The 12,908-nt window shown below is 40.2% G+C and overlaps 1 protein-coding gene across 1 annotated transcript in view; it reads left to right on the forward strand.

The window, feature by feature from the left end:
* Positions 1–12,908, forward strand: part of CNTN3 (contactin 3) — a 103,624-nt gene that overhangs the window by 67,451 nt on the left and 23,265 nt on the right. Inside the window, exons 6-9 of the mRNA XM_027723895.2 lie at positions 349–533; positions 8,350–8,486; positions 10,599–10,728; positions 11,808–11,958. Coding sequence (XP_027579696.1) covers positions 349–533; positions 8,350–8,486; positions 10,599–10,728; positions 11,808–11,958 — 603 coding nt within the window. The remainder of the gene's footprint in view (positions 1–348; positions 534–8,349; positions 8,487–10,598; positions 10,729–11,807; positions 11,959–12,908) is intronic.

A 12,908-nucleotide genomic window follows, 5' to 3' on the forward strand; every position in this document is an offset into this window, starting at 1 on the left:
TGGCTGTTGGAGGATGGGAATTTTAAAAGACTTGCATTGATTCTACCTCTGTGGAAGTCACTGGTAGATGTCACCCAGCTTTGGGGGAGGCCAGTGCTGATTTAAAGGCATTTTTACAGTTACTGGACATTCACTCAGATATTCATGAAAAATTTGGTCCCACAAATACAACGTATGGAACAGGTGAAATCAGGTGCCACAGTGTCTGACCATCTGTCCTGTGCAGTGTAGTTGCTGCTTTAACACAAGCCTTTAGTCACTTCTGAGTTTAGTTTAGTTTAAGTATCTCATTATGACAATCAGAGACTTTAAGCAAAGCTGTTTAAAATCCCATTACTCTCTCTTTAGCCCTGTGCCTCAGATTAACTGGAGAAGAACTGATGGTCTGCCCTTTCCAAGCAAAATAAAGCTGAGGAAATCCAATGGCATGATTGAAATCCCTAATTTCCAGCAGGAGGATGCAGGACTATATGAATGTATAACTGAAAACTCAAGGGGAAAAAACATTGCAAGAGGACGCCTCACTTACTATGGTAGGAAACTTTTGTGCTCCCTCTCTCCCACTCTTCTTTAACCATGAAATATAAACTTCTCTGGGCTTTACAGCTTCTGCAGTACCATCAGGCATTTGTGCTTAAAAATCCGTGGCATATTAAGTACTCACAGAAAATGAGAACTTCTGCACCAGTTCCTTGCATACGATTTCTAAGGAATGTCTTAAGGCTCAAAAGGGTTGCCCAGAGTGGTATAGAGGGTGCTTGTGCTTATTTTTCTGTGATGGAAAGACTTTTTTTTAAACATTTCTTGCTGGTCCATTGGTGAAACCTTCAATTTTCAGTCAGCTGGATTAATTTGGGGGATCATTGAGGCCTCACATTTATGGGAAATACAAATTTTATCTTGCTTTATGAAAAGATTACTGATGGATATTCTCCATCCTGTGCTTTCAAAGCAGCCAATTTTATTTTAAAATGAGTAAATAAATGAGAGAATATAATCCAGTATCGGAAATGAAATAATATGAGATTTAATAGCTGGAAAAAAGACAGAGTCTCTTGTGTATTTAAGGCTGTAGAGTGAAATGAGTATCAGCAAAGCACACTGGTGGTGCTGTAAAGAGAGAGTTGATTTACAACAAAGTGGTATTTGACAATTTTTGTTAAAGCCAGATCTCAGCAAATATAATTTTGTTTGGGTAAATGGCAGTTTAAACAGTGTTTCTGACTGTGCTTTGGAATGTTTTCCTCGTGTAGGAACATTTGAGCAAAGAGATGGGTTTTTTTTAGTTGTACAAAAGGCCCAGAGCTGCTCTGCAACTTGGAGCAAGTGTTGTTTGTTTACTGTTTCCATGTGGGGAGCTGCTGGTAACTGGAACACACCGGGCTGCAGTGGAGATTTTAGTCAGTGAAGATTTTAGTTCAAAGCATAACAGATTTTATAAAGAAGAAGGAAAAGAGATTCCTCCCCCTGCCGACTTCCAGATTAATAGTTACACTGAAGGAATGCCCCATTGCTGGAAATGCCCAAGGTTAGGTTGGACAGGAGACCTGGAGCAACGTGAATTTTCCATATACTAGTTGTAATTAAACAACTTTTGTAGAAATCCTATGGATAACATGGAGCAAAAGATCCAAGCTGCTCCATCTGCCAGTGTCATGTCATTCCAAACTGGGCTCTGTGCATTTGATTTTATAGAGTGACCTTATTGCTGCCTGAAACTTCCAGTCAGGTTGTGTTTTGTACATCAGTTTGTGTCGCCATTCCTATGCCAGTTTTAAATCAGGGCAGTTGTACAACACATCAGTGTAAACTAGATACAAAATAGAGGACATTTGTTCATTAGTCCTTGTAATTACAACAGTGGGCATTCCTGAGATATCTGACCTGCTTCCCACATTCTGTTCTGCTCATTAAAAGGACACAGAGCCGAGATCAAGGGTGTTGCTAATCAATAAAAGCAACCAAGTCGCAGTTTCGTGACACATAAATCAGTGTGAACATTTTCACTGCAGATCTAGAACAGGATCTGAACCCTGGAATAGAGTTCATATTCCAGTACAAATGTCTGCCCATGTTAGAGTCATCCCTAATATGGATGTTTATCTTAAAAAGAATAATGAGACCTGTGATGGCAGTAATGGCACTCCAACTGTTTCATTTCATTTGTTCTGCTTCATGAAACCCATTGTGCAGAATTAAATAGATTTAAGTAATCTTTCTTGTTTTGTTACTTGCTTTTGTTGTTACAGATAGAATGCCAGCAAGTCTGGATTCAGGATCATTTTAACTCTGTTTGATAATTTGAAGGATTTTAATGCTGTTCGTAGATTAATGATGTTCTATAAATAAAGACAATTTCTTCTGGTGGATTGCCACTGTGCCTGATACCAAAACACAAAAATCTGTCTGGTAGAGAAATCTAACCACATCCCACTCAGTCTTCCAATAAAAGATCAACATTTAAGAGAGTTGTTCTAAAAGCAGATGAGGATTTGGGGGAAACTAATGCAATATACTGAAGACATAGAGGAAAAAATACCCATCTGCTAGAAAGTACCACTGTTGTCAAAAATGACACAAATCTGCTGCTGGTAGTGGATGGTGACTGCTGTTGGTTTGTAGAAGTTTAAGGTGTGTCTGCTAATCATATATAGAAAAATATAAGCATTACAAATGAACAAATGTCTTTTTATTTCAGTAGTGACAACATCTGTTCTCCTCTCAGCGGGTTTCTGGCTCACTCAAAAAAAGAGTGTAAGAGGAGTTGAGGTTAATGTTTTCCAAGTTGTCATAGTGAAATAGTGTGAAAAATAAGTCTTCGGGGGGGAAATATATTGACAAAAATTTCATGCCTGAAAAATAGAAGGTTTTCCTTTCTTTGCAGATTTTAAAGATTCTTTATAAATAATAAAGTTAATCCTAAACAAAAGCTTGAAACATTCGTTGCTCTGTTATGAAGCAAAACACTCCTGTTCTCCTGATTGGTTTTATGAGCTGAAACTGTGAAAATTTGAAATCTGAAAATCAGGTTTTTCAGTGCATAAATTGTTTGGTTAAAAACCCCACACACTTACGTTTTCTGTGCTGTCCTGCCTCTTTGTCCAATAATGAATTAGAGTCACAAAGCACCTGAATATAGACTCAACTTTAATCATCTCCATAGTCGTTTTCTCAAGAATGCTTATTTATAAGTTTGGTTTAGAAATTCTATGCACATCTGTAACTATCTTCCTGAAAAAATTAAATGGGTCTGGGTTTTTTTGAATATATTGTGGGTTTTAAATATAACTCTCAACCCCTAGTTGATATTGATAATTAAAATAGATACTCTAAAGCAGGTATTCTGGGTTCTTTCCTAACAATAATTACAGACTATTAATCTTCCTTTTTTTCTCATGAAGGACTTTATCAAGAGAAGCCCAACATCGAGTGTTCATTTTTTTTGTCCCTTTTACAGTTCTAGCATTTAATGCCAGTTTTCTCCTCAGGGGATTTCAGATTGTGCTAAAAATAGGACAAGATTATCTAACTTTGATTGAATATGAAACCTGAATATATAAATAATTTGCCTTCACTTTATTAGGGTGTTCGTTTGTCATCGTTTTTAGTCCTTTCCATGAGAGATAATGGAAGAAGAAAGAATCCACAGAGACATTTCCATGGCACAGAAAAATGAGAGGCGGTGAAACAATCACATTTCTGTGTTTTAAGATGCAATTAAACATGAAGCATGGTAAAGATATGTAAAGCAGTTAATTTAAAGCATAATTGAAGAAAATATATTCTTAATTAGCACTTGCTGATGTAACGGAAGTCATGGTTGACAGTACCAAGGTAAAATGTTTAACAGGGGCAAAAAAAGCCCTGCTGCTGTTCCCCTTTTTGCTCTGCAGTGCTGGACTGTGATAACAAAGATGAACCCCCTCAGTAGTTTGTAGACTCTGCATCATTTTTTTACTATATCAAAAAGTACTGGTATATTTTGTTAATGATTTTTTAATAATCTCCCAGCAAAATTTTACCGAAACCCCACTGTGTGTGTAGAAGAGCCTGTTTAAAGCTCTTGTCTGATAGTCTGACTCTGTCTTGTGTATGGAGATGTCTGGAAATATTAACTGCAAAGCCATAAATGACTAAATAATATCAATAAGTTGCTGAGTTTGATCAACCTAGAATTTAATTGTTCATGCTATCTAAGAATATAATTGCCTTGCTGCGCAGACAGATAATCACCTTTTCACATCCTACAGCTTTTCCCAATGATGTAGGAATTACCTGTTGCTTGAGAGCGTTTTTATTTTTGAATGGGAGTCAAAAAATGGACATTTTCAGGGATGTGTTGGGTGCTTCTCCAGGCCCTGGTTTTTTATCAGAAAAAAAAAGTCACTCATGCTTCAAGTCACTTGGAGTTTGGAGATAAAATAAGGTTCATCACTGCTGCAGGCATCAGTCTGAGTGTCACAGCCTGACTTTAGATAGACCTCCTGGAAAAGTGAAGGTTACACCTTTTGGGTGTGGGGGTTTTTTTCCCCCCTGGTGTGCTCCATAGCTGCTTTCTCTTGAACTGTGGAAAGTTCCTTTCAGCTCTGATTTATTGCTGAGCTATCCAGAGTGTTTTCAAAGATTTCCAGCCCAGCTTCCAGAGTGTAAATTGCAAAGGAAGGATACGTGTATGAGTATATCATGTGAGCCCCAGTTAGGGATTGTTCTGGAAGAGCTTCCATAGTCCTCTGGCTCCCAGCAGAGGAATGACAGACCTGAGTACTCTCTGGGAGAGGCCAGACAAAAGTCATGGGCCTGAAGCTCTGCCTTTCCTTTGTGCTATTCCTGCGGCTTACAGAATGAAAAGAAGGTTTTTATTGAATACCCCTACCCTACTCTGAATGAAATCATATCTAAAATTACGCGTTTTCATGTGTCATAATCCACAAATAATTTACAAATCCCAGCACAGCTGCTGCAAAGTGTCGACTTCTCCAGCCGCTGCTTCCAAGTTCTTCCTCACAGTCACTCGTGGCAGTTGATCTTCATTCACATCAACTCCCAGAACACCACGAAGGGTTTCTGAAACATCTGAAAAGATGCTTCTTCCTTTCCTTGTGGCCTACAGGGATGCTCCAGAGTGTAATGAAGCAACAGTGGTTTTCTTCAGGAAGACGTGCCTGGCCTAACTAGCTGGAAGAAAAGGGTCATCGTAACCTCCAAAAAAAAAGATGGCAGAGTCTTCTCTCTGGGATAAATTTTATGAACTTACACATTTGTTCGCTTCTCGCCTCTGGGGCCATGAGTATTGCAAGGAATATTTTAGGCTAAAACAGCTGAAACAAAGTACAAGGCTGGTGCTTTTCCAAGTGACTGGCCATGGAGCTGACGGCTTTAGAGAATCACTTACCTACAAGCATTTCACCCTGAGGGAACTTCACATGAATCTTTCATGACGATTGCACAGCAAGTTCTGAAGAATTCTTAATATTGCCACAAAATACGGATTCCTGTCACAGTCTCAAACCCTGAACTACAAACTCCATTAAAATTAACTTCCAACCTCTCAGTTTACAGGTCATCATCTTTTTTTCATCTCAGTGAAGATGTGTTGCCTTCGTGTTGCTCGAGGAGGGAGAAGTGATACCTTCTTGCCTCCTCAGGAAGATCCGAGTTGGACACCAAGCCATGCAGGAGTTCCATGAGACAGTGAAGCTGTTCCCAAGTCATCAGCGTTCCTTCAGGAGCACAGATGTGGCAGTGGTGGAACCAGATGTTCTGAGCAGTTAACATTTGCCTAACAGTGACCAGACCTCAGGAGGAATAAAGCTGTTTTTTCAGAATCATTTAGGTACCATCAGGCAGAGCTCAACAAAAAGGGCAGTGCTGGCCTTGGCAAATCCTGCCTCTGTTTTGGGAGGGTATTTAGAGCTACTGATGGGTGACCTTCTGTCTGCACATGTCTCAGCTGCTGCAACATGAACCCTCTTTACCTTGGCCACAAATCAGAGTATTCCCAGCTGGAATTGCTCCTGTTTAGCTGCCTTCTCAATTTTGAGCTGATTGGTCGAATTGTTCTTTTTCAAAGACTTTGAGATGTGGCAGGTTGAAAAGGGTATTTTTCTCTCTGCTGAATTCCTCTATCAGTGATTTGAAGAGAAAAAGAGCCTTTCTGAAGGAAATCACTATAAAGTCTCCATCAACACTCTTGTGAACGAACAAGCACCGTGAATTTCTCACATTGTGCCTTAGGAATCTGTTCTGTGCATTTCTGCTTTAACCTATTGTGTGGAAACTCGGGAAACCCTCCTATGGAGACTGTCTGACACAGAGTCCTAAAACATGATTTATGGTGTAGACAGTGTTTTTCTTATTAATGGAATTGAATCCAAGATCCTGAACTTGAAAATAAACTATATTTAACCTCCTTTCAAGTGGAGATAGGCAGCAGGTGTGAAATATTCCACCTGTATGGATCCATCAGTAATTCAAGTGCTGCTGAACATTGCATAAATATTTAGGTGTGCAAAGTGCAGGAAGCACAAGACATGGAGTCCTGAGCCTTCATTTCCATGGCACATGGGGGGCAAATACTCCAAATGACAATGTGATATAAAGCAGTGGCTCTTCCTTGAACTCCAGTGTTGTAACGTGAACTTTCAAGATTAAGCCACAGTTAATACCAGTAAAAAAAATACATTTGTGGGACACAAAGCTCAGCTTATCCTGTCTTTTAGAGCTGACCTTGATAAAGAAGGGGCAAAAAGTATATCAGCCCCAAATTGGTGAAGGGTGTTAATCCTCAAAAAAAAGTAGTTATTGAGGGTTTCACAGCAAATATTGGTTGAATTCCAGTATTTATTAGTAGTTAATATCTCAATGAATATATTTCAGTAAATTCTTCTGTAAGAAGTTAATCCTAAGTATGGATACATAAACCATAAATAGTATTAAACCTTGTTGCCACAGAAGTATGGAACTGTGCATGGGCACGTTGAGGTGTTATTGCTGCGTTGCAGAGGAAATTTGCACGAATTGCAATGAATCTTTTTATTTACAATGAATCTTTTTAAATGAAATTCGTCCCAGCCCTCATCCAGACCTGGGCTGGCTGGTGCTGTGCTTGTGGCAGTGGCACAGGATCAGCTCTCAGCTGTGCTCAGACTTCCCTTGTGGCCACAGGCAAGTCATTAATTTCCCTGGCCTGAGTTAATTGCTGGTGTAACTCCACTGTAGTGGGAAGTTCAATGGGAATTAATCTGACCTTCTGTGCTTCCAAAACTCATGTATTAAATAATATTTTCCTGCATCACCAGGGACTTTTTTTCCCTGCTAGTTGTTTTGATACAAGAGTGTTATGAGATTTTCCTAAATGACTAACTTAAGATAATCAAATTGTCTCTGGAAAATTCTTTGCCTGTAGCTGTGTATTTGCAGCCAAGTTCCATCCTACTCTTTTATCTCTTTTCTCCATATGCAATGTCCAGAATTTATCTTTTCCTGGAGAAATAGCATATATGGAGATTATAAATTTTCTAGTAAATTGAATAAATTCGAAGAAAATTCACAAATTACCTGTAAAACAGTGTTGTGCTGTTGTGTGAAATAGCCCTAAAGGAATAAAAGAATAAACTAATGTTGTCTTCCATGCATTGATGTTTATTTGCCAAGTGAGCTTTCTCCCAGCACCACCCTATGAAAACCGTGACAGATGTTTTAAATATCTTTACAGTTTTAACTATATTTTGGGTAATTCTGAAGGATGTATGTTAATACATCCAAGTTTTGTTCAAAAAATAGTGATTTTTATGGACTTTCTTTTACTGGTTTGCATCACCCAAATGCTGTGCCAAGACTAATGCTTTCAAAAACAATCTCATATATCCATGGATTCATCCTGTTAAGTGCTGCCTCACATTAGAAAACAATTTAAATGGTATTTAGCACTAAGGCTGACATACCATTATTTTTTTTTAGGACTTAAAGGATTCTCTTCAGCATTAATTTGATGATTTAGCCACATCACTTATTTAATTTCAGACTCACCATTAATGTCCTTTTCTTACATTTCCCTCCATTTCAAAGTTGTGTTGTTTAATCATTAGTGATTTTAACATTGGTTTCACTGCTACACCTTTAGTGATTTGTATTCTTAATTTTCTTTGGTTTACTGCTGTAGTAAAAAAATATATAAAAGGAAGAGCAAGTTACTTGTTTCATTAGGGGACTTGAAGCAGGACTAGTAAGAACCTCTGTTGGTACAGACCAGTCTGTGCAGAAAACTGATGAGTTCCCTATAAATTAACCCTTAGATTCTGGTATGGAACAATAAGTTGTTTGGGTCTCTGCTGTGTTTTTCATCTGCAGCAAAGCCTCACTGGATCCAGACCATAAAGGATGTTGAAGTTGCTGTAGAGGACACCTTATACTGGGATTGCAGAGCAAGTGGGAAGCCCAAACCATCATACAGGTGGCTGAAGAATGGAGACCAACTGTCAATAGAGGTAACATTCTCTTTTGAAAATGTGACACTGTGTAAAATCAACGTTATTCATACAAATGTGAGAATTTTCAGAAGCCCGGGGAATTAGTCAAGAGAAGTGTTTGATACTGGTTTTCATATGTTTGTTGAGAGTATCCAGGTGGAAACTTCAAAAGCTGCAATACCAGAAACACAAAGACAAATTATGTTGTACAGAAACATCCCAGCTAAAAGCAGATTCAAAAGCAACAATAGAGGCATAGAAAGAAATCTGTAAGGAATGACTGGAGAAGGGAGCTTAATAAAGTTGTACATAAAGAACCATAAATGAAGGATAGAGAATGTAAGTGGTTTTACTATAATTGCTGTTGTCATTTCACTGAAGGTAAGAAAACATATTCAAACTTCTTGACAAAAAAAAAAAAGACAAAAATCCCAAAGATTCATTAGGTTCCCATTACTTGATGCAAAGAATTTATTTGCTTTAATACAATTGTTAAAGTAATGGAAAGTAATGCATTTGGTGACAGGGAAAAGAGGTTGAACTTAGAAGGGGAGATACTTGGTCTCCAGGTCTGAAATGCAGATTGATTTTAAATTATTGATTTTAAATCTCACTGCTTCATTGGAAAATGGCCCCGTTCAGGTTACCAGGAATATAAACTACAGGCACCAGCCCATTGCAGGGAGGCATTTTGCCCTTGACCAGTGCCTTGTGCTCAACACTGGCACTAAAGAGTTGAAGAAGGAAGAGTGACTGCTCAGGTGAATTCAGTGGATGCTGTGAAGAACATCTCTCACCATTCAGGGCGTTACATGGTCACTGAAAGGAGTGGTGGTGGTTTGGGGACAGGTTAAATGAGGGAGCACAGAATCTCACACAGAGGCACTGAGGTGAAGTGCTTTTTTACCTCAGTAAGTACAGAAACATCTTAGAATCATTCAGTCTCCCCTTCTGGGTGTTGGTGTCCAGCCTTTTGGCATCATGTCAGAGCAGAAACATGACTGCCTCTGGAAATACTGAAGGACTGACTCTCTGAAAGCCAGCAGAAGAGGAGTTCTCTCTGTGTAGTGACCAGGTGTCTTCTGCTCCTTGACCACAAGAATCCTTCATGCTGGGTCTTCTCCACAAAGATCTGCTGGGATTGTTCTGCTCAGCTCCCCTTCTCCATAAACATTGTTTTTAAAGAAGAGCAAGAACTGTGGCTTGGGTTGCTAGAGGGGGGATCAAGGCATGGAGATTAAGGCTTGTTCCTCTGTGGGTTGTTTTGTCCTTTGTCTGGCTGACTGAACACCTCTCACTCAGCTGGGAGGGGACACTGAGCTGTCCTGGCTGCCCAGAGGTAGCTGGAGTCCCCCTGTGCTGGGCCAACTGCGTGTACATACCCCTAGGAGAAGGCAGGGGGTGGTACCATTGAGTTGGGCCTGCTAAGCCATGTCCAGATCAAAAAAAAAAAAGCTACTAGAAAATATTTTTGGGTGTGTAGTTTGGGTCCTGGTCGGGGTTTTTTCCCCCAGAGGTTGTGCTCCTTTGGTTTTGTCATTGTCACTGGCTCCTTTTCTCCCCAGTTCCACCACTCCCTCCTCAAATTAGTCACTTCTTATTGTAATTGATGCAGTTTTCCAAGGATAAGCAAGGTGGGAAGATCCAGATACTTCAGTGGCTTTGCTGGCTTTAAGACACTTAAGTCCCTGTCTTGTGTTTAATGACTGCTGGAATTTGTTCTGCACAGTATTAGGGGGAGCTCATTAGCAAATGGCATGTGTGAAATCTCTAAATAGTACAAAATGCCAGTGCCATCTGTATAGTTTGGATACTCTGGTCTGTCCTGAGGAGGCTGGAGGGATTTTGTCCCTATTTCCAGGGAAATACAAGGGTGTTTGAGATTGCAAAGCCTCTGTGAGACCGAGCAAGTAAGAATCGTCTTCATACTGTCTTGCCAAGCCTCCTTATTTGATGACTGTTACCAGATCATGATGCAGTTGTGTCACTTCTTTTAGAACTGTTCTCATGATTATGCTGTTGCACTTACCCCATGTATTGTATTTATGCTGTCCTATTTATATTCCTTACTTATTTTAAATGTTTCACAGGAAATATATCATCAATAAAGATATTTTTCTTAATATTCAGGGAAGGATCCAAATTGAAAATGGTGCACTTACAATATCAAATCTAAATCTGACAGATTCTGGCAGATACCAGTGCATAGCTGAAAATAAACATGGTGTCATCTACTCTAGTGCAGACCTCAGGGTTGTAGGTAAGATTTTCCTTTTTCACTAAAACACAAACCTCATTTTCCCTCTCCACACCCCCTCCACCTGCCTCGTGTTCCACCTCCTCATGATCTCAAATTTAACTCACTCAGATGCTGTCACCGAAATAAACATTTCTGTCAAGCTGATGTCTTTATCTGCAGTGCTGAGGAGTTGACTCATCTGCTTCCAGAGGATTTGCAGGCCGATCATTCATTTCTTTAAAACAGAACGTTCTAAACTATTCACTGAGGGAGGAGCAGAGCTGGGGGTTTGGACACAGGCCTGGAGATTAAAACCCCTGGCGTGGTGTGGAGGCTCCGCAGTCGGTCAGCAGCTCTCACCTCCTGCTCTGAGGCTCCCAGGCATTTAAAAGCCATTGTGTGCAGCCCTTCTTGATCCAGGGGATGAGAAATTGTCATTCAGTCAGTCAGCATGTGCTTGGGTCTAAAACAGTGACAAGTGTTTGTTTGAGGGGAACACAGAACTTGTGACTTCCACACTCACGTGCTTTTGTGATTTGTACCCTGAGCTGATTTCAAAACCAGGCCTGTCAGAGAGGAGTGTTCTGGGGACACAAGTTATTACCTTTCTGTTGTTAAGGTTACAGTCCATCAGCAGGTGCTCCCTCAGCCCTGGTCTCCTAACATACTGAATTTCCTTTTGTTAGCGTAGGTAGAAGCCACGTGCGTTTTTGGTAAATGAAACCTGTCCACCCACAGCCGTGCTGTCATTTCGTGTCACCTGACACTGCATTCCCAACGGGAAACCTCTCAGTTCCGTGGGGTTTAATGAGGCTCCTGAGCTGAGACAGGTCTGCTCCCCCTGAGCAGGGTGTGCAGCCAGGCAGGGGCTGGAGGCTCGCTGGGGTCACGGTTGGGGTCGGTGTGACCTGCTCTACACACCTCGTTAGGAGAGGCACCTGCACAGCCTGTGTGCCTGGATGAGGAGGGGAGATGCCTGATTGTCCAACAGGAGATCCGTTTGAACTAATTAATGATTTTAATTGTGTTTGGAATCTGAGAGGTATCATTAATAGAATTAAAAGTGCTTTATTTCACTGTTACTCTCCCTTCTGTTTTAGCTTCTGCTCCAGACTTTTCCAAGAATCCGATGAAGAAACTGATCCAGGTTCAAATAGGCAGCACAGTTGACTTTGAATGCAAACCCAAAGCTTCCCCTAAGGCCAAATGTTCCTGGAAGAAGGGAGGTGAGCAGCTACACGAAAATGAAAGGTATCAAGTTACATTGGTTTATTTGTTTTAATCTTACAAGAAGCTTTTTTATGTCTTTTTATGCTGTGGTGTCATCTGTAGATCCAAAGTCTGTCTGGCTGGGGAGGGGGTTCTTCAGTTGTTTATTAATTGTCATTGTATCAGAGCACTGAGAGTGCAAGTGTAGTGCTTTCTCTAAGGTCAAGGGGTGGATGCTATTTTCAGTTTAACGTAGAGTTTGGCCAGATTTAGAGAGAACCAGGTACTGATAGAAAACTGGAAAGGCAAAGCCTATAGAACAGTACTAAAAGCCTTCAGTAAAATGCTCTGAAAATGTTGGCAAGGAGGCAAATGAGGTATGTCACAGCCCTGGTGATAATATGGCTGAGAAAAGAAAGAAAAGTTAATGATTGTGAGGTCGAGAATAGCAGATGAAAACAGGAAAAGAAAATGAAAATGCACTTAGAGGTTCTTTTCAAGCAACTGTGATCTTACCAGTGATAATATCTGTCACCATTGTTTACGTGATAGTGAATGTGTTTTGGAGTTAGTAATTCCCAGTGGAGAGTTTGTGATTCACCCATATCCCCAGCTATTGATTTCCAACAACATGTAAACGTTTCTTCCCAGCAATAACCATTAAAACATTATTGAATTAGTCATGAACTGAAATTGCACAAAGTCTGCTGATTAAATTGTATAATAAGACAACACAGAACTGTTCCTCCCTGCTCTGGAGCAGCCATTTACTTTGCATCTCTCCCACACTGGGGATTACTGACTTTTCAGGCTTTGTGTTTTACATTTCAGCATTTACACAGACTCAGAGTTTCAGTAGTGAACTGGGACAGCAAAAAAGCTCCTTGGATGGAAAGTGTGATTGAGATGGTTCCACATCTGATTTAGTGCAAATTAGGCAAGTTGGTACTTAGGACGTTTCAGCTGTACCTGAGCGCATGAACAGGCTGTGA

This window comes from Pipra filicauda, unplaced genomic scaffold (genome assembly GCF_003945595.2).
Source record: "Pipra filicauda isolate LSUMZ 115617 unplaced genomic scaffold, ASM394559v2 scaffold204_size1372650_pilon, whole genome shotgun sequence".
Lineage (NCBI taxonomy): Eukaryota > Metazoa > Chordata > Aves > Passeriformes > Pipridae > Pipra > Pipra filicauda.